The sequence below is a fragment of the Thunnus albacares genome, chromosome 11 (genome assembly GCF_914725855.1).
Source record: "Thunnus albacares chromosome 11, fThuAlb1.1, whole genome shotgun sequence".
NCBI lineage: Eukaryota > Metazoa > Chordata > Actinopteri > Scombriformes > Scombridae > Thunnus > Thunnus albacares.
In genome coordinates, this window is record NC_058116.1 from 8773771 (window position 1) to 8795081 (window position 21311).

General features: G+C 42.4%; 1 protein-coding gene across 11 annotated transcripts in view; it reads left to right on the top strand.

Annotated features, from left to right (window-relative positions):
- The window catches only part of caska (calcium/calmodulin-dependent serine protein kinase a), a 121445-nt gene that overhangs the window by 94482 nt on the left and 5652 nt on the right, over positions 1-21311 (top strand). For 2 of the 11 annotated variants that reach the window (XM_044364921.1, XM_044364922.1), the window contains 11 exons: positions 2243-2290; positions 3169-3249; positions 8442-8630; positions 8727-8805; positions 9489-9574; positions 9729-9797; positions 13173-13241; positions 13981-14016; positions 16165-16206; positions 16766-16962; positions 17149-17264. In XM_044364921.1, coding sequence (XP_044220856.1) covers positions 2243-2290; positions 3169-3249; positions 8442-8630; positions 8727-8805; positions 9489-9574; positions 9729-9797; positions 13173-13241; positions 13981-14016; positions 16165-16206; positions 16766-16962; positions 17149-17264 — 1012 coding nt within the window. The remainder of the gene's footprint in view (positions 1-2242; positions 2291-3168; positions 3250-8441; positions 8631-8726; positions 8806-9488; positions 9575-9728; positions 9798-13172; positions 13242-13980; positions 14017-16164; positions 16207-16765; positions 16963-17148; positions 17265-21311) is intronic. The other 9 variants (XM_044364924.1, XM_044364926.1, XM_044364928.1 and 6 more) reach the window with 6 other exon arrangements.

The window sequence follows — 21311 nt, forward strand, 5'->3', positions numbered from 1 at the left end:
ATTGGTGCTTAACAAGGAGTGTGAAAGAAGAAGGAGTGCGTGAGGGAAAAACATGGATCAGTGGTGTGCATTGTGAGTGTATTTGCGTTCGCTTGTGCATGCCGGCGGGTATACAAAATGTTGCTGTGTTTACGTTGTGTGCTTTGTTGAGTGAGCAATTAAAAAGTCTGAACAGCGAGGGAGTGGGTGAGGGCTGGCGTCTTAAATCCCAGCACTGTTAAGACAGGGAAAGCCATTTAGGGGAGCCGAGCTCTGTTTTATGTGGCTTCAGTTGATGTCAAAGAGATCTGGTTAATTAACACTGTTCTGGTACACTGTGTCCTAGAAGTTGGAGTCTGCTTATAGAGCAAAAGTGTGGTTCACATTTTCCTACTTAAATCAGTCTAGATGGATCAAGAGTTGTGGATGGAGCCACAACAGTTGCAACACTGTCTGTGTGGGTGTGATGAGTGAAACAGCATTTTAGTCCTATAGTGGAAGACTTTCATCTCTTCTGCGTCGTTTTTTAAATTTATTGCTGTCTCTATGGAGAACCAAACCTCACAGACACTTCAGTATTAGAAGCACACCAAACTCTGCTTTTAGCCAGACTGGGGCCTTACTGTATTTTTCAAGCATCTCAGAGTACAAAGTTTGTCCTGAGCAGCCCAAAATTCTTGGAGTGATGCATATTTGGTGCTGTTTTCAAACGCGAGAGTAGAAACAGTCTGTCAGCTTTCCTCACTTAAGAAACTAATTATAGTTTCCAGCGTGTAGGAGAGCTCAGGGTTGTCCTCACTTGTCAGAGAGTTCCCACAAAGAGTTCCCAGCAGATGGCAAACACTTGGAAAAATGTGCTCACACTCTGAGAGATGAGGGAAAATAGAGAGTAAAACATTTTATGTAAGTATCAAGAAGCTTCTTCAAAGTTATTGATTGGATTGACTGATTTTTACTCCATATACTGTGTCCACTAAAACAAGGAGTGAGTTTATTGTTTGTTTGGATCCCCATTTGTTGTAACGTTGGCAGAAGCTACTTCCTAACTGGCAAAAAGGAAGCACAGCAGCAAAGTTCAGGATTTCTTATAACTGTGATTGCTTTCATTGCACTTTCATGCTCCAATTCCTGTTCAATAATTTCCATCATGTGATTAAAGTGTTTGATGCAAATAGATAATTTCCATGTATCTGGGTCAGTACAGCTCATATAAAATAATTTCTCCAAGTATAGACGAGGACCCATTACAATTACAATTAATAATACAGTATCTGTATATATAATTGGTTATAGATCTATGATCCATAATGTTGTGTCTAAATGGTCCAGATGCACCATTCAAATAACTTGGACCATGATATTAGAAGAACAGCAACACAGAATTAATGATTGTAGCCAAAGCATGCTCACATTTAATCCATAGTCCTAATTTATAAGAAATTTAAAACGAAGGTGAACTCAGGAAGCAGCATAATTACAGAGAAACTAAACAGAAGTCATCATTTGACTATAGCTGCTCAGAGTGCAGGAGGCTTCAGCTCTTAAGTATACAGTAAATATTTTGAGTCCTCCAATAAAAAAAAAAGAAAGTGATCTTGAAAAGTTCACTCTTCCACTTTCGCCGATCACCTGACTGTGTTGTATACTGCTGTGCAGCTCTGATTCTTATTTTTAGTCCCGGTCAACTTTTAGCACGAGTGATTCTGAGATATTTGACAAATATTGGACTAGGACTGCTTCAGTACAGTTTCACCTCAAATGAACTCATTTAATCTTGGTTGTGTCTTTAGGGGTTACCCCCCTCCTCCTCCTCCTCCTCCTCCTCTTCCTCATCAGCTTTACCTCTGTCTCCACTGATTCACTCCGGCTGACACTGAAATGCTTTGAACCAATCAGACTGCAGCTTCCAGTGGATTCTGACCCAACAGAGCAGTGATAAGGGGCTTCAAACTTCAACAAAACTTTCCTCTGACTGCACTAATACACTTTTTTCACCTCTACACTGTTATATCTTATCAGTTGAATGAGTTCTGTTAGTGTTGTGTTAGAACTAATCTTTCTTACGAGTGAAGCTACCTGCTTTGGCTATAGATACTAATCTCACCTCCCCCCCTAATTCACAGCCCATTTCCAATTGGCTGGCATTGATTAAAGGCAGGGGTAGAGTTTTGCTCTCCCCTCACCTCTGTCATCACTGACTCTCTCTAATAAAGACAGTCAACAGCCTGTGTAACCCGTCTTCCTGTGTCTTCCTCCACTTAAGAGTTCCTCCCAAGATGAAGCAAGTGGCGCTTTGAAACATCTGGAATATGTAAGCCCCAAGACCTCATCACACTACTGCCATGTTCACAAGACTAATGACAGCGTAAGCCAGAATTAGCTGGCATGGCTTTTAACCCGTTTTATTGGAGTTGGCTTGGACTGAGGGGGAGTAAAAAATAAAGATAACACCCATGAAGGTCACTGATGTGTAGCAGCTTCCTTTTCCTGTTTGATCAAACATTGTGTTTACTGGTGTGAATCAAAGAAGAGTGTGTGTGTGTGTGTGTGTGTGTGTGTGTGTGTGTGTGTGTGTGTGTGTGTGTGTGTGTGTCAGCTGCAGACGTACTGTAACATGGTTTTGATTTGCTCTTGAGTATTTCAAGTAAATGTGATTATTACAGTTTAGAGATAATGAATACCTGGATGTACACAGAGGAAAAACACACCACACACCCCTCTGATTGACCAGCATACTCGAGGAAGAGAGTCCATGATAACCTTACAATGCAGGTTTCAGGCCTGTATTCACACACACACACACACACACACACCCCTCCCTTCATGGAGACCTCACCTCTACAATGCCACATTCACCAGTCAGGCGCAACATAACTGGAGCTGACATCAAACTAAGTCACGCCAAAAGAGAGGAGGAGGAGGAGGGGCAAAGCCTTGACCAGATTCCTTGACTGGTTGACTGGTGTCCAAAGTTGGTCTCAGGTTGGCAGTGATGATGATGTGGGAGGCGGTGTCAGGGAAACTTTGAGAGGGTCTGTGAGGTTGTTGGGTTACTCTTCATAAGCTGTCTGAGGTGCAGCAGGTAGGGTGCTGTGGCGTGAATGTGTCAGTGAGACGTTTTGGATTCGGGCACAAAGAAGGCAGACTGTGGCTTAAACCAAACTCTTGCCCTTTCTCTCTCTGCGTCAGGTACTGGAAGAGATCTCCTGCTACCCAGAGAACCACGAAGCTAAAGAACTCAGACGGATACTGACCCAGCCGCATTTCATGGTGAGTCAAAAAACACACATACATTCACACACAACTAGGGTGCTCATATCCGTCATACCGCTCAGACGGGTGCAGGAGGCCCCTTAACAAACATTCAGGACTGCTGACGACGCTGCTAGATGTAGCACAGCTGAATCCCCGTATCTTCATTCAACAGACACCGCCTGAGCAATTTTAATAGGAAGTGTTGTACATACCTCTACTTTGAATACCATACTTGTACAGGCTTCTGACTGTTTTATAGATGCTCTAACTGCCTCTGCCTTCACCCAGCGTGACGTTAGAAAGAGCTAAAAAGAGAGACATAGGTATGTGACAGAGACAGCGTTATTTTCTACATCATGTTTTGTTTTGAAGCTTGATATTTGAATGTACATTTTGAATTTAAGTGCCTCTGAACACACTTGAAACATCATTTAAACTGGGTCTAAGGATCTGAGCAGCAGGAGTTCATCTATTTAGGGGAAAGTCATTCAACTGTCAGCAGCCTCCCCTGCTAATCCTATCACATTAATGCATCTGATTTCCGACTCTGATCAATGGCCTGCTCAATATCAGATAGACAGACCAACAGAGAAGGGGAGGGAGGGAGTGTGATGCAGGGGAGAGGAGACACAAAAAGGAAGAGGACTAAAATAATGATAAGCAGTGCAAAGATGGAAGGAGAGGGTGCAGATTGTGATGCGAGGAAGGAGGGGAGGTGTGGATGGAGGTCAGTAAGGCGTGTCTGATGCGATGTGCTGTGTCGGGTCAGAGGCCGGGATCCTTCATAGCGCTAGAGGAGCGTAAACTGACGGAGGGAGGGAGAAGAGAGAGGCACCTTCATGTTTCACATTCCAACGGGTTCAAGCGAGAGCGAAGTTTAGACAAAACCAGTTGAGCCATTTGAGGATTTTGTGTTCTGTTTATAAATGTGTGCATTAGGGAACAGATGACCTCAGAGAAATAAAAATCATAGTATATACTTGAGGATTTTCTTCAGTCCTTACTTCTTTAAGGAATGACTTTAGGATTAGAAATAGTGCTTGAGTTTTCAACAATAAGTCTGGAAATATTACATTTTTTTAATACAGTCAACAAATCCTATGAAAAGACCAAAACTAACAATGCACAAGTCCGTCCCCCTACACTTTCTGACTTCCCTACTCTGTCTGTGACACTCAGCCCCAAGCCCACTGGTTCCTACTGAAGATGTGGGTGTATATATATATATATATATATACAGTTTCATTCTTTAAAAAAGAAAGGTTATGCAATTTATTTTTAAGCAAACATTCAAACAGGAGTAATAATATGCTGTAGTGAGTATTTAAAGCAAGAGGACAGTGTATCTGGGATTGACTCAAAATGAACTACAATGCCCGTGTTCATTGTAATGAAGGAACACGTCATGGTTCATTTATCTGGTTTTTGGTAGTTTTTGGACAACAGTAGAAGAGGAATAAGCTACCGTATATAAGGTTTTGGCTATACCAGAAACTTAGTAGGATCAATTAGTTGCTGGTTTTGTTTTTTTAATGGATTTTGTTGACAATAAGAAAAATCACCAACCTCATCCTTAAAGATAATGGTTGACAGTAGGATAATGTAAACCTAATAGTTATCCAAAGTATGGTAGGATTGTCCCTGGGTTTAACTTTTGCTCCACTGTTAAAGGAAAACTATGGTTTATTACAACTAGTGGTGTAGCGGAACGTAGTTGATCCGTACTGATCGCCCCCCATGGTTTGGCACACATGTGACTCAGGGATTACTGGCAAAATTTAATGTCTCATTGGAGACAAAGTAAACAAATTGCTGTAGCCACAAGTTATGGACAGTCAGCGTGTCGCTTACAGGGATTTTAGAACCAAACCAGCATCTAATGTGTCTGAAGTGACATCTGCAGGTGTGTTTACATGCTGTTCAACTATCTACCTGCTAACTGACGTTAGCGGTGCACTTTTCCCCGGTGAATGTTTGTTTGGTGGCTCGTTCAAAAAGCTAAGCTGCAGGACGAGACGTGTGTTCATGTTTGTAAGTTATCATCAAGTTTTGATGATGGACACAGGCTATTGTTTCATTCACTACCATGTTTAAAGGAAGAAAGTATCATGCCTCATATTGCAATTTAATTTAACAGAGTGTTGAATATTTTACAGATTTTGTTTAAACATTGGACATGTTGAATGTTGTTTTCATTTAAGACCAAAAGTTCTTTGCTGTAAGTATTTTACAGAATAAATGGAAAGCAAAGTTATATCTTGTCTCTTTTTGGCTGATCCAAAAAAATGATCCGATGCATGACTCATCCGTGACTGACCAGTACGAACTGAACCTATGATTTATGATAACATTTTATTTGCTGAGATCTTGGAACAAACAAGCGATCATACAGGTTGTAGAAGATGGTTTAAGAAATGACTTTAGTGATTATGACACTGTTGTCATAGTCAAAAGAACTGATGGAGCTTCAAAATAGAAACACAAGTTGTAATAAACTAGTTTTCCTTTAAGGGAAACTGAAATTCTACCTGCAGGTGATGGCACTGTATGTCCTCTGTCTTTTTTTTTTTGTCTGAAGTACTGCTGCACTGTAAAATACCTTCACCTTGGAAACTATTGAGCTGCTCTGGAGTGACCTTTTCTTTTGTCCAACTATATTATTGCCTTTCATTTGAATGTGTCTCATGTACCAGGCCAGAAGGCTCAGGCATCTGCTGGTTTTCTCTGAAATTCATTGCAGTGTTAAATGCTGCTCTGAAAAGCTTTTCTTTATTCTTTTCAGAGTATTCAACAGGGGCATCAGTTAAAATCTCTACCCTGCCCCTTTCTTAACTCTGTGTTTATTATCTCTTGCGCTCTTTCTCACTTATCTGCTCTTGTGCTGCTTTGCTGTTTCGCTTTTTCACTCGTACTCAAGCACACCCACATTGCATGGAAGGATTAGTTAACCCCTTAACCTTGTCCTCATTAGGGTACAGTCTCTCTCTCACACATACACACACACACAAACTCACACAACCTTAACTTCCTCTGTGTCTTAGAACATGAAATTTCTTTTGTGTGATGTAGTGTGACACAGGAGTTAGAGACACTGCCATTGCCTTCATGTTTCTGCCTCTCTGATTTGCTCTCCTTCCGTGTGTGTGTGTGTGTGACGCTGAGGGAAGACAGTGACATGTTTCCCCTTTGTTAAGGTTTGATTGCAGTCTTTTTAAGTTCAGACTGGTTTGTTAAAGTGCCACTCAAGGGCTTCTGTGGCTGTCAGAGGAGTAGAGTCGAACACTCTGTGGGTGTGAGGCACCAGCGGGCTCTGCAGCAACATAAGACATGCTGCTTTAACTCAAACAGACAAAGGGGCTTCAGACTAAAGGCTCCTGTGGAAAAGGGGGAATACCTTTAACTATGGCAGAGTAGAGGTTCAGACAAAGTCCATTCTAGCAGGAATGGTTCTTAGTCGATGAGCCCATTGAGCAAGAACTGGCTGAACATCTCCTGTGGCAGACCATACTTCCTCTTCTTCTTCAGTTGCTACAGAAATTACATCCTCTGCTGAACCTTTTTGAGGATGGAGTTGATGTTGGTCCCCTACTTCAGGTCTTGAGAAATGATAGTTCCCAGAAACTTGAAGGTCTCCACAGTTGACACAGGGCTGTTGGATCTTGTGAGTAGGAACACTGCTGAGGGGTGTCTCCTAAAGTCCACTGTCATCTCCACAGTCTTGAGCGTGTTCAGCTCCAAGTTATTCTGACTGCCTCAGAGCACCAGCCATTCAATCTCCTGCTGATATGCTGACTCGTTGCCATCTTGGATGAGTGTGATGACTGCAGTGTCGTCTGTGAACTTCAGGAGTTTAACAGCTGGATCCTTGGAGGTGCAGTCGTCAGTGTAGAGGGAAAAGAGCAGTGGGGAGAGGACACATCCCTGGGGAGCACCAGTGCTGACTGTCCGATTACCAGAAGTGACTTCCCCCGGCATCACCTGCTGTTTCCTGCCTGTCAGGAAGCTGGTGATCCGCTGATAGACGGCAGGGGGTACAGTGAGCTGCGAGAGTTTACAAGAGAGGATTTCTGGAGTGATGGTGTTGAACACCGAGTTGAAGTCCACAAACAGGAAAACTATAGGGGGTCCAGCAGATGTCCTGTGACGTTCTTCAGGTGGGCCAACACCAGTTGTTCAAAGGACTTCATGACTACAGACGTTGTCATGGCAACAGGCCTGTAGTCATGCAGTGCTGTGATGGAGGATTTCTTGGGGATCAGGAGGATGATGGAGTGTTTGAAGCAGGAGGGGACTTCACACAGCTCCAGGGATCTGTTGAAGGTCTGCGTGAAGATTAGAGCCAGTTGGTCAGCACAGGCTTTAAGACAGGAGGGGGAGACATTGTCTGGACCCGGTGCTTTCCTGGTTTTCTGTCTCTGGAAGAGCCGGCTCACATCCTCTACACATGTCTTGAGTATTGGGGAGGAGGGTAGGGGGGTTGCCTGAGGTGTGATGATTTGCCTCAGCAGGGGGGGATGTTCTTCTGTAGTTTGTGATGTCTTGCAGGCCTTTGCAGGGTCGTTGGCTGAATAAGGTAATGAGTGTTCTTGCAGTGTCCTAGCATTTTGTCATTAAGTTACATAAACAAGGATATTAACAGTATTTTCTGAATGAGAGGTCAGTCCTACCTCCTCTCTCAAACTGGCTGGACTTTGGAAACCCTTGCTATTTCACATTCAATTAGTTTATACCCTGTGTAAAACAAACAAGGCAAATGAAGATGACTCTACGTTCTTCCTTGAGATGAATGGCGAGGAAAACTGCACCTTAACCTGTCGTAACTGCACCTTAACATAACATCTGCCCAGTAATTTTTAATATCATTTTAATCAGAGCCCCACCAATAAATCGACTGTGCCGATATATATTGGGTGATAATAGTTCATAGACAGATAGCGGGACAAAAAAACACATTTTGCCAGCACAGTTGGAGGATGCAGGTTCTGATGACCCCAAATAAAAAAAGGAAAGGCTGTCAGTGTCTCTGGCTTGACTTTATTCTGTCAATTCTGGTCATACCCAACCATAACTGCACTGTCTTGCATTTCTGTGCCACTCGACCCTGAACTGTAGCCAGCATGCCTCATCATTCCAGACACCACTGTAGTCACGCACATTGTTCTGTATTTGTTTCAAGTCTAACTCTATGTTTGCATGTGTGACCACAGGCCTTGTTGCAGGCCCACGACGTGGTGGCCCACGAAGTTTACAGCGACGAGGCTCTGAGGGTGACACCTCCACCCACCTCGCCCTACCTGAACGGGGACTCCCCTGAGAGCACCAACGGAGACATGGACCTGGAGAACGTCACCAGAGTCCGCCTGGTCCAGTTCCAGAAGAACACAGACGAGCCCATGGTACACAGTTTCACACATTTACTGTACAGCTTTGTTAAGACCTGTTGTGTTTGTATCATCCACTGACTCCAGATTTGCCTGTGTTCATGGATGTAGGGTATCACGCTGAAGATGAATGACTCAAACCACTGCATCGTGGCAAGGATAATGCACGGGGGAATGATACATAGACAAGGTACACTTTTTCTCTCTCACAACTGACATTTACTGCACACTCTACATCTTGATAAAGGGCACTGTATAAGTTGTGACCAGAGAACAACATCCTGTAATATAGTCAAATTTGCCACAGCAGAAGAAGAGAAGTTTAGTGGCATTTATTAAAACACAGCCTCAGTTTGACTATTTCCTGTATACTGATGCACCACTTGTGCCTGGTCGGTTCAATAATTTATTTAATTTAAATAATAGGTTATAGTTTGCAGTAAAGTATTATATTATTATTCATGTAAATCTACAGGAAGCAGAAATAGAACAGAGTTTTTTCAGTTCCTCTTCAAGTCTTCCGAAAGGACGGTCAGGATACACAAAAGAAACACCAACTTTTCTTAAAGAGGAGACAAACACGTTGATAAGCCTTTGTATATGCATCCATTTTTCCAGACATTTCAGCAGCTGATTTGTCTCTGCTGTTGTGGTTGAAACACTTGGTCTCTATTGTGACTATAGCATAATTAATCTCCAGTTGTGCTTATTGGAAAGCCACCACAATTACAAAGACTCCCTGTACTGTTCTTCCAACAGGGAAAAGAACAACAAAGGCTAATGAAATATACTGTGGCTCTGTAACGAGGAGGAAAGTTGGATTACACATTTCTCTTCTCATTTCTCCCTACTTATTCTCTGCTTCCCTATCAGGAACGTTGCATGTAGGAGATGAGATTAGAGAGATCAACGGCATCAGTGTTGCCAACCAGACTGTTGAGCAGCTGCAGAAGATGCTGGTGAGTGTGTGTGTGTGTGTGTGTGTGTGTGTGTTTGTGTGTGTTTGCTTATGACTGTAAGCACATACTTAAGTGTATCTCTACATTACTCTTTATCTGCAAAATGTCACAAGCTGAAGTGAAGATAAGATAATATTTGCTTGTTTCTCCGCAGAGGGAGATGCGAGGCAGCATCACCTTTAAAATAGTGCCAAGTTATCGGACACAGGGCTCCTCGTGTGAGGTAACACCGCCTCCTCTTCCTCTTCCTCTTCCTCTTTACTGCGAATCATGAGCTCTTGATCTGGTTACTAACCGCTCGCCTGGTCACTGAGCGTGTGTATGCGTGTAACCTAATTATATTGTGTGTGTGTGGGGTGTACTGTGTGTGTTCTGGGTATGTGTGTGTGTGTGTGTGTGTGTGTGTGTGTGTTTTTTGCTGTGTTTTGCTGGGGCTGGGTCAGATATTCAGCACACCAATTTCACAACCAAGATACCGGAACTCCTCCTCTCCCCCCTCTGGTCCAGGAATGAGCAACACCTCTCTGTGTGATCCCACCCACCTGTAGACACACTCACACACTACAGGTGTGGACAAAATAACAGAAACACCTTAAAATTCAATGGCTCTGCTGTCAGTACCAAAGCTCATAATGTCTGGCTTTTGTTGAGATTGGTGCATCAGTTATAATAACAACAATGCTAATGTATATATAAAGAGAAAGTCTTACAAATCCTAAACTACAGCCTCAGAAACACTCATCAATATTAATATTGTATATTTGAATAATATTTATATTAATACTGGATAAAATGAATCTGACTATGCAGCTTTCCTGAGCTTCATGGAGCTTTAGGGGGCATTCAGACTGACATCAGCTCTGCATGAAAAAACGCAGCCCTCCTGTTCATTTGAACGAGATCAGTGCGTTGACACAGTGGGGGCGCCACCACTGAGGGCTCAGCTAAATAACGCGACGGTCATCCAGCAAAAAACTTGAACCTTCAACCTTTTTTAGTGTGTCTTTCAGCTCAATATTTTGGTTTTACGACCAGCAGCATGACTCTGTTTGTTCACTTTCACTGGTCTCATCAACATTTTTTCAGTGGGAAAGCTTTGATAAATCCACTGTCACCACCTGCTCAGCACCAAACAGCAGACAGACAATGTTAATGATTAGCTGGTGAACAAAACTAAGCTAAAGCTGGCAAATAAATAGACAGATATTTCTTTCAGGAGTTGCTGGAGACATAAACACAATCATTATTGAACATTTGTCAGGTGGCTAGAGACTCGACTCCAAGTGAGTGCTAATATTGCTCCGTTTCTGCTGAAAGTTTACATAAGCAACCGTTTTCATTCAATATGTTATAAGGTGAATTGTCAATTTTGTGTTTACTGCCCAACCAGGCAAAACAAATCAATCATTACTGCTTTAAATCAGTACCTAATTCACTCTTGACAAAAAAACAAACACTATGAGCTTCACCAAATGAATATGTACTGCAGAGCTATTGTTTTGTACAGCGGTTCTGTTATGTTGTCTACCCCTTATATAAACAGCTGCTGATATACCCTCACTTACACACAGAGACTTAAAGATACAAACATATCACAGAAACTCACTGATGCCTTCTGCCCCTAAACACGTGGATAAAAATGGACGACCAAAAGACTTGAAATGAATGTGATCATGAGCTGGCACACACATTTAATGACTGACAGGAGGACCAGCTGTCCTTATTCACATACTGCATGCAGTTTGAAAAGGAAAATGGCAAAACTGAGAAAAGGCCCGTAGGAGAACAAAGATGAGTATGTGTGTAATCAGTGAGTGATCAATAATTGATCACACAAACATCCACTGATGAAGAGGAGATAGGATAATTTTATGAATGGTAATGTTCAGTTTCCGTCCTGTTTCTTCATTAAAAGAAGGAAGCAGGAACATGTGTGTAAATAGCGTGCAATTACAGAGTAAGAGCTCTGTTGTGTCCCTTAGCTTCTAAAATAATCCAATAGATAATAGTTAATTTAATAGAACTTTCTCAAAATAAGGTCCATTTAGTGGCTTTTCTGGAGCTTTTAATCGTATCACATGATTGAAAGCTTCAAGATTATTTCCAAGGTCAAGAATGAACTTTGAACTGCAATATTTAATTTGATTAAAGATAGACTTTTTAAATGATCATGTAATGTCTTTGATCACTATTTGTAATGGGCCACACAGTACGTGCACAACAATTGTCTTATGATCAGTTATACTATATGTATTTACCCACTGTTGGCTGCTCAGTGGATTATTGATTGATATTCATTGATTTATTGTAAATGTAGAAGTCATTGTCTTCCTCCTGATGGTAGGCGGCTCTGTCGATCTTTGTGGTTTCATGATGTTTTGTAATTAAGGTAGACCAACCGTGCTATGTGCCCATGTGGAGTTTCTCTTGTATTATGACTCATATAGGAACCCATGCAGAGTTTTGCAGGGGAAAGCATGTTCCAAAAACATGATATGTAATGTACTATAAGTACCACCGCATACAAGGACTAGAAAGCAGAAATTCAGACACAAAGACAGTGGCAGCAGACCAAAACAAACTGGAAGACGTTATAAAGCTGTAGTGCCTGTAAATCAAAAGCTTTATTGTCTGTTGTCATGGCTGAAAAGCCTGATCCAGTGATGTAAAAGGTTTTTTGAGTCAGTATGAAGTTAAAAGTGCACTGATGTAATCAAATGCCTGACCATGTAAAGGCTTATATATAATTAGATGGATTCGAACAGACACTGGGAACCAGTGCAAACATGCTAACATTAGGACAACGTGGTTATTGTGGTTGTCTTTATTTAGGCTAAAACTCTGTGAATGACAGCTAACTGCTGTTGCAACACAAGAGAGCATTTTTGACATAATGCACACAAACCACAGCCAAGCTTTGAGTTTTGCATTTTTTTCATGGTACAGAGAAATGCCAACCAACTGTAACTCTATTATTCACAAACTTAAGTTCTTCATCAAATGAATTTTGAATGATCATTTTATACACAGTCATTTCACTTGAAGAATTATTTTGTTAAGATGCTCAATAATTACTCAATATTCACTTGATTTTCACTTTCACAGATAAAAATCTTTATCAGATCATTATATTCACAATCACATTATTCCACAAACACATTTAGCACATATTGTTTTCTAATTTCATCTCTTTTGGTCATCCAGCACACAGAAGCTGCTCTGTGAGCACAAACATCTTTATTCCAGGCTTTGAGCTGTGACAGTCTCTGTTAGCGATGCTCGAGACGAGTGTTAGTCTACCGCCCCCCTGTGGTGATGTCAGGACGTGCAGGCTAGAGGGCTGATGATGATGTTGTCTCTCATGTCTTGATGACGCATTTCATTACGTCAGCACTGTGGTGGGTCTCTATTGTGTTTTACAAATTTACCCTCTCCATCACCTACGGTCACTGCCCAGAAATGTGAGTGTGTGCGTGTGTATATGTGTTTCCTTGCACCCACCTGGCCACCTGAGCTCATGAATGTTTGTGTGAGATTTGTGTATGTGTGTCTGTGTGTGTGGTGGCTGTGCGCTGCTGACTTGTGTGTCTTATTTCAGAAAGAGTCCCCCAACACCTCCAGGCAGTCCCCTGCCAATGGCCACTCCAGCATTAACAGTTCTATCTTGGTAAGGACCCCTTCCCCCAGAAAAACCCCTCCGCCCTCCCCACAGACAGACCCACAACCATTTCTCTCTCCTCTCTCCCCTTCGGTGCGTCTCATTTATCACGCTGATTTGTCATGGTATATTTACATGTTCGTGTCACTTGAACCGTTTGTCCGTCCAGATGTCCATTTATCATGGGTTGTGTTTATTTCTGTTTAATTTTGAGTCGTGTATTGTGGTAGAAGTAGAAACAGCAGTAGGCGGGTTGTACTGCAGATCTCCCGCGTCGATCCCGTGTCATTCTCCCTGTTCATCTGTTTGAGCCAAAGGCCCCCGTGTCCGATATCTCAGTTAACAAATTGGTGTGCCTCATAAAACCTGCTGCGTGCTGTGCCTCGTTGCTGACACAACACACTAGGCCTCCTGTGGTCACAATGGTGCAGGGGACACACTCTGTGCTCCGCTACGCACACACTAAACCTGATCGGGTTCTGCAGTTCTCTGCCGAGGCTCCAGACAGACACTGTGGTCGTGCTGATGCTGCAGCTGCTTTGCTTGCTCTGTGCTTGCTTGGTTGCTCCACAGCCAGATCTGCTTTAACAGATGAGAATTACTCTGTTCTCCTATCCTCTCTTGTCTTTTTGCATTTCTCATGTTCTTAACAGGATGTATCAATTCTTTATTTGTTTGTTTTGTTTTAGCCTAACTATTGTATCTCACTGAACCATGTCTCTCTGTCATCAATGGCTTACTTCCACAGGACCTGCCATCCACCATTCAGCCCAAAGGTCGACAGGTGAATAAAAGCACTCACTCTCTCACTCGTAATCACTAGCTCCTTACACGACGCTTTGCATCCTTCCCCTGATTGAGAAGTGTATGTGTCTCGATTTTCTAACACTCCCTTCTTTTTCACCTCACAAAGCCCATTCTCTAATTCAAAGTGGAGGTCAGTCCCTCGGTATAATTTAGATTCATTTACAAGACCTCACTGCTCACTGGTCCCCAAGCTGTCACTCATGATGTGAATGGCTGAGGTCTGACCTCATTTAGTAAAGAAATTTTTGGATTTTGGGCCCACTCCAAAATACATTACATTCTGTAATTTACACCAAAACAGGCTGCAGCTGTCCAGCTTTTAGCACAGTTCAGCTGGATTCAAACTAAGCGTTGTTTTGGGAAATTACTTTTTATTGATTTGGAGAACATAATGCTTCCCTTCAAAGTCCAAGAGGAAAAGATCCAGAATGTCAATAATGCAAAAAACACATCTGTCTGTCTGTGTAAATCCAATTGGAGGAAGGAAAAGGTAAAGGAAACTAGAGATCCTGACATCTTCATGACTCTCCTTCTCCTCTGCTCTCCCTAACAACCACACCTGCTCCTCACAGACAAAAACAATATTTCAAAACAGACATTACAAGTCACTGCAGTGGTGGACATCTGCAGAGTGGATGATGACATCCAGCACCTACACACAGATTACACTCCTGCAGTTAATAATTTGTTTGTAGAAGTCTCCACAAGTCCTAAATTGTGGATCCAATCCAAAACTGACCCGTGGAAAACCCAAAGAGCATACCAGTAAATTAATCTTCCAAAAGGGACCCAAGCACAGTCAGAGTCCAAAATAAATCCATATAAATAATAATCAGAACCAAACCAAAATAGAGAACAATGAGAGCAGCATGATGCTCCAACAGTAGACAATCAGCTGCTGTTGAAAACAGTTGCAATTCATGTTATTTTTTCTTCACAGTTCACACCCTCTGTCTCGCCTATAATAATTATGGTGGGTACAGCTACAACTGCAAATTATTTTCACAGACAGGAAGATTAATCGATTGCTTGGTCTATAAAATATCAGAAAATCACAAGTTGCATCACAAGTTCCCAGATCCAAATAACATACTTTCAGATTTCTTCTTTTGTCCAAAACCAAACATATTTAATTTACATTTGTATAAAAGTAAATTAAGAGTAAATCCCCCTCACATTTGAGACTTTAACAATGACTGACTATGCCCCAGTACCAGACATATATTGACAACCGTTGCCCAAGAACTGCAGCAATAGAACAACACCTTACTTGGTCCGGGTCGAGTCATGGTTACTAGAAGTTGAGAGGACTTGTGAAGACCTCTACCTGGTTGTTCTCCCAGTAATGTTAAACTAACACTCTGTAGATTTAATCAATATAAGTGACCACTATTGTGTCATCAGCCTGTCAGTGTAGCGCATAACTACCCTCACTTAAAGTGTATGTATGGTACTAATGGCACAGGCATTGTTAAACACTGCAGAGCCTACAGATCACCCCTAACCACTGATCCTCAGTCAGATATGCATTCATGGCTGCTGCAGTACCATTTGGGGGTGAGAACAGGAGTTAAGGGCAACCTCACCAATCTTCACCAATAGTCATCTCATCCTATCACACTCTTGAAGGATTTATTTCTATCTTCATGTGTGTGCACCTTCCAAACACCACTGATTTCCTTGGAGACAACCTGACATGGCACACCCGAAATCATTATTTCACACCCTTTTTAATGTTTTGAAAAGAGCTGCCAGCAGAGGACAAGTAGCATCTAAGGATCTTGTGATTGTAGCAACAACAGATCCAACCAGCAGAGGGCAGTAGAGTCCACAACACACTGTTGTGCATCAAAAGCTTGGCAGCCTCTCTGTCGCAGAGCCTGATCTCAGTGCCATTGAATGATCTCATAGTTTACTATGCCAGGAAGTAAATATTTAAAAAGTGTAAGCACACTTCCTGTCTGTCTAGAAGAGTCTATAACACCTCAGCCTTGTCCTGTCTCATCCCTATCACCCTCCCGCCCCCAACCTTTCTCCCCTCCACCAACCTTGGTAAGCATACTGCTGTTAAGACATTGCATAGCCATTTTTGCTGCATGATGTGTGTGATGCTTTCAAATCCTAGATTGTATCCAGACCTCCAATCAAGGACATAATGTCTGTTAAGGTAAGATACAGCCTCTCCCACCCCCCAAAAAAGAGCTAAAAGCACAGTAATTACATCTGCACGTCTATCTACCGGCTCACTTTCACATAGTGTTAGATAGGAAAACAGCAACAAACGTCTGTGTGGTCAAAAACGGTGTAAAGCAGGATAATTACTGTTGTTTTCAACTAATGGACACGTAAACAATGCCTGTGCCATAATTACCAGTGTGTTGAGAGGCTCATTAATAGCCCAGCAGTGTCTGGGTTCATCTCACTGGAGAAAGTTCTTCTGTGGAAACCAGTTTCCAACCTGGCAACCATAACACCACCGTGCCCTCACCCCCCTGAGAGCCCACTGTTCATTACTTCAGTAAAGCTGTCACGATATGTACATCGCCTGGCCTCTCTTCTCTTCCTGCCTGCCACATTTCTCTTCTTTGTACTTCTCTCTTTATTCCAGTCACTGTTTCAAACACGCCACAGCCTTTTTTCGGAAAATCCCACCACATCCACCCCAACCCATCCATCAGCTAGCTCACCCAGCTCACCCCCTGGGACCTATCTGCTTTTCCCCACAGATCTACGTGAGGGCTCAGTTTGAATACGACCCCTCCAAAGACGAGCTTATTCCCTGCAAGGAGGCTGGCATTCGCTTCCGCGTGGGCGACATCATCCAGATCATCTCCAAGGATGACCACAACTGGTGGCAGGGCAAGCTGGAGAACACAAAAAATGGCACAGCAGGCCTCATCCCGTCGCCAGAGCTGCAGGAGTGGTGAGAAAAAGGAGAAGCACACTTGCAGGAAGACACATTTATCACACATAAAACTCCCAACAAATTGCAGAAGTTACAGAGACACAGATTCCCCACAACTACTACAGCCCAATACTTGAGCCAAATCAACCACTAAACTCAATATTGGTGTTTGTGTGTGTGTGTGTGTGTGTGTGTGTGTGGCAGGCGTGTGGCGTGTATAGCCATGGAGAAGACCAAGCAGGAGCAACAGGCCAGCTGTACCTGGTTTGGCAAGAAGAAAAAGCAGTACAAAGACAAGTATTTGGCAAAGCACAATGCAGGTACACCATGCACCGACACACACTTTCATAACCAAATGCATGTGCACACGAACAACATGCTGCAGATGTCTGAACGTTGGTCAATCCCATCACGCCCCCCTACATGCATGCACTTTTCATTCACACGAGTCTGAGCATGTGGGCTTGTACATGTCTGCGTGTCTGTGCGTCCATCTGTTTGTGTAGGTGGAACTTGTACGTAACAGGATCTTGTAGCGTTCATCTCCAGTAGCAGAACCACAGCCAGGAACGACAGGAAAAGCTGCCAGTGTGGCAGAAATCTTATATGAGCGCAGGGGGCAATTCAGGGCAATGTGGGCAGCACACTGGTACAGACACCAGTCTACCATAGTTTTAAATAACATGTTTGTGTGTTGCAAAGTATCTCAACAGCCCAGGGGTAGCATAAACAGAAGATATGTTTAGTGGTGTGTGGACATACAGTAGATGCAGCACACTGCTCAAATATCACTGCCATGTGTCTGGCTGTGTAACTAGGTTGGGTTGTTGTGGGGTAAAACTCATCACGTGTATCGGCCACCAGAGCTGTGACTGTTGAGTTAACACAGGAGGCAGAGGGAGAGGAGATTGTGTGTGTGTGTGTGTGTGTGTGTGTGTGTGTGTGTGTGTGTGTGTGTGTGTGTGTGTGTGTGTGTCTGTCTTTAGTGTTGGGATAGAGGGAGGTGGTAGGAAGGGTTTTTGTATGCTGTTAGGTTTGACGCCAAATAGATTTTTTTTATTGTAAGAACAGTAAGCTGCGGCTTCAACCTTTTTGATCTGTAGAATATTTTATGTTGTATTGTTTTTTACTCTGCTGTTTTGTTGCCTTTTCTCTGGTTGGTCTAATTATTTGTGTAAGTACTTGTCGACATATATCAATTTCAAGAACAGTAGGCGTGAGACAAGCCATAAAAGAGAAATGTAAGGGTTGGGAATCACTGAAATAAGGTTTTAGGGTCATCAAGTTTAGAGCAAAGACAAGTGCAAAGGGTGAAGGGTGCGGATAAAACATACAGACAGACTTTGAGGTGTCAGATATCTGTAGCTCATGTACACGTAGCTTTACAGCTCCAGTACAAAATGTGCACCATTGTGTATCACCACACTGTGTCTGTATCAGGAGTCTATAGTCTATATGTTACATGTCCCTCCAAATTAGCACTGTGAACAGCAGCAGAGGTGATTACGGTCACATTGCAGTAATGTGCATAGCTGTAGTTTATAAACAGCAACACGCTAAGACTTCATTCTTTTTAGTGGGTCTTTTACACAGAAATCACATCTGTACATGCAGGTGTTCTCACAGTATTATGAGATGAAAAGGATGAGAGACATTTCATAATACTGTGAGACATTCTGCCCTGATGATGTGACAGAGAGGACACTGAATACTGAACATTATGTCTGTCCATGTGCATGTGTTTACATGTGTACAGTATGTTTGGGGGTGTGTGCATCCAAATCTCAGGTTGTCTATCCAGCTGTGTACCCTGACACCCCAGCTGACACATCTGTTAATGTCCAGTTAAACTATTAGTCTTAATTCAACAGCATGCAACACAGAACATGATAGTCATGTCGTTATAGGAGCATGAATGCATGTGATACAGACAGAGTCATCTGGTATTTTAACAGAAATGGTAAATACCATGTCTTCACCATGATGTCACTCATCACTCACATGTAATGTTATTAGATTCATAATCTCAAGAGTTTATCCTATTTCCTCACTCAGTGTCCATTAGTACCGAGGGTTGAATGTGGTGTATTGAGATCCTGATTATTTTCCAGGGATTCTTATGAAAATGTTCTTCCTTTTTCTGGAAAAAAATACCTGCGTGAATCCAGGATTTTTAGCATGTGTGGTTGGGTGTTCATGTTCTGAAGACTATTTACGCTTATTAATGCTAACACATGTTGTAGCTAAATACAAAAACCCAATCTTAAATAGATGATATAACTGGATCAAATCTGCAATGGTTTCTTCCCATTTCCTTTCCTGCTAAAATGGCAGCTTACAGTCCAGCTGTGTCGCAAAAATATTTATATTAAGTGGGACTGAAATGGAAAAATCTGTAAACAAAAACTTAATCAGACATGCAGGCCTCCATCCGCAAATCAAAGAGCAGAGTGGCATTCAACAGGTGGAGCATGGTCGACGTTGTTTTTTCTGCCTCAACGATACTAAGAGGAGTTGTTCTACTGAAACATACTACTAAATTTAAAAATAGTCAAACTTCACTTCCAACAAAAGATCTTGGTTTTCCCAGGATGTTATAGTAAAACCTTCAACCCTCGTACTAACTGATCACAGTCTGTCTCTGGCTCTGTGGTGCTGCTGGTGACAGCGCATGTTACCACCATCACCAGCAGCTCCGCAGCGTGCACACAGTGACGTACCACCAGCTGGTGTGAACAGCAACAACAACAGTATACAGTGTGTTTCCATCTCCATTGTCGGCACTGTGCAGTGCAGCACATCTGCCCAGCTGTTGTATCTTGCTGTTTGTGTGTAACGTTTTGTAATTCTGCTGTTGTAACCGAACCATGTTATGACCCCTCCTGTTCATCTCTCTCGCTTTCTCCTACTGAACGGCCTCTCTGCATGTAAGTAACAACAGTGACAGCGCTCAGCTCCTCTTCTGTCTTTTACTCTCTCTCTCTCACTCACTCTCTCCTCGCTATTTATTTTATCAATCCCTGTAGATTAAATCAGCTGTCACTGCCAGTGTTTCAGTTTTGTTTCTGTTGATAATGTAAAAAACAACAGAAGGCTGAGACAAAATTGAAACCGTGTAGCTTTGTGTGTGTGTGTGTGTGTGTGTGTATGTGTGTGTGTGTGTGTGTGTGTTTCAGACACTGTGTGCTGTGATGTTCATCCTAACCCAAGTTTGGTCTAGTTGTGCTCATTAGCAGAGACGGACAGTAATGTAAATAGCAGCCTAACACTCAAGTCTTTGATATTTACTGACATATTCAGTCCATACAGTTTCTGCCCCTCACTCTGTGCAGTCCATAACTTCAAACAATCATTCACCACCAGTCTGAGTAGCAGCTGGTCTGCAGCCGCCTGTCGCACAAGACAACCCAGTGACTTGTGGGTATTGTATTTCACTTGTCAGCTCCCTGAGATGGTCGCTGCATGGAGGCTCATGTTGCAGAGGTTAAGAACACATTGTACAGTCAACATGTGATATGCTCCAAGCCACAGACGTCACACAACCTGCAATTTACCTGATTTATTCCCTTCTGTGTTTAGTCACACAGAGAAATGTTTGGAAAGTCTTACTCAGCATTGACTTAAAGTCTGTTTATATAGACAACATGACACTGAAGTGAAACTGTATCCTTTGTGCTGTTACTTAAGTTGGGACACAACATAAATCATCTGTGACCAGTTGCATAAAGTCACTTGAGACAATAAGTTTCAAAGTTACCTTTGAGTTAATTTAGAAGTCAACAATTGCACAAACGTAACTTAAGTCACCTCATCCTTAAGAAGTACGTTAATGAATAAGGTAACAGTCAACAGTAAATTAATCAGGAACTATTTTAGTCATTTTTAAATAAAAATATCAAACTCTTGCTGGGCCGTGATTCTCTAGTGTGAAGATTTATTTATCACAGTAAACTGAATAATTTGGGGCTTAATAGCATTTGCCACTCGCCCTTCTCATAGAACAGATATGCAAATTTATCAAATGTATCAATCCACACCGACGCTCCAATTCTTGTCTATGCTGTGAACTTATTCAGGGTATCTGTAATGATTGATCAACGCCCCAAGTTTTGCTATGGCCTTTCCAGTTTCATTATAGGTGTAATAAAATAAATGAATCAGTTTCATGGATTCCTGATCATGGAGGCTGTCCTCTCAGCTGCTCAGGAGCTGCTGCTGACACACAGCTGGTTCTGGCAACAGCGACGGCCGACCAGAGATTTGGAGTCGATGAGGACTGAATGGACTGAACGCTTTAGTAGTGCTTGCCTGCCACTCATGTCTCATTTGATGTGGATTCTTTAATTACACTGATTGTTGGATTCAAC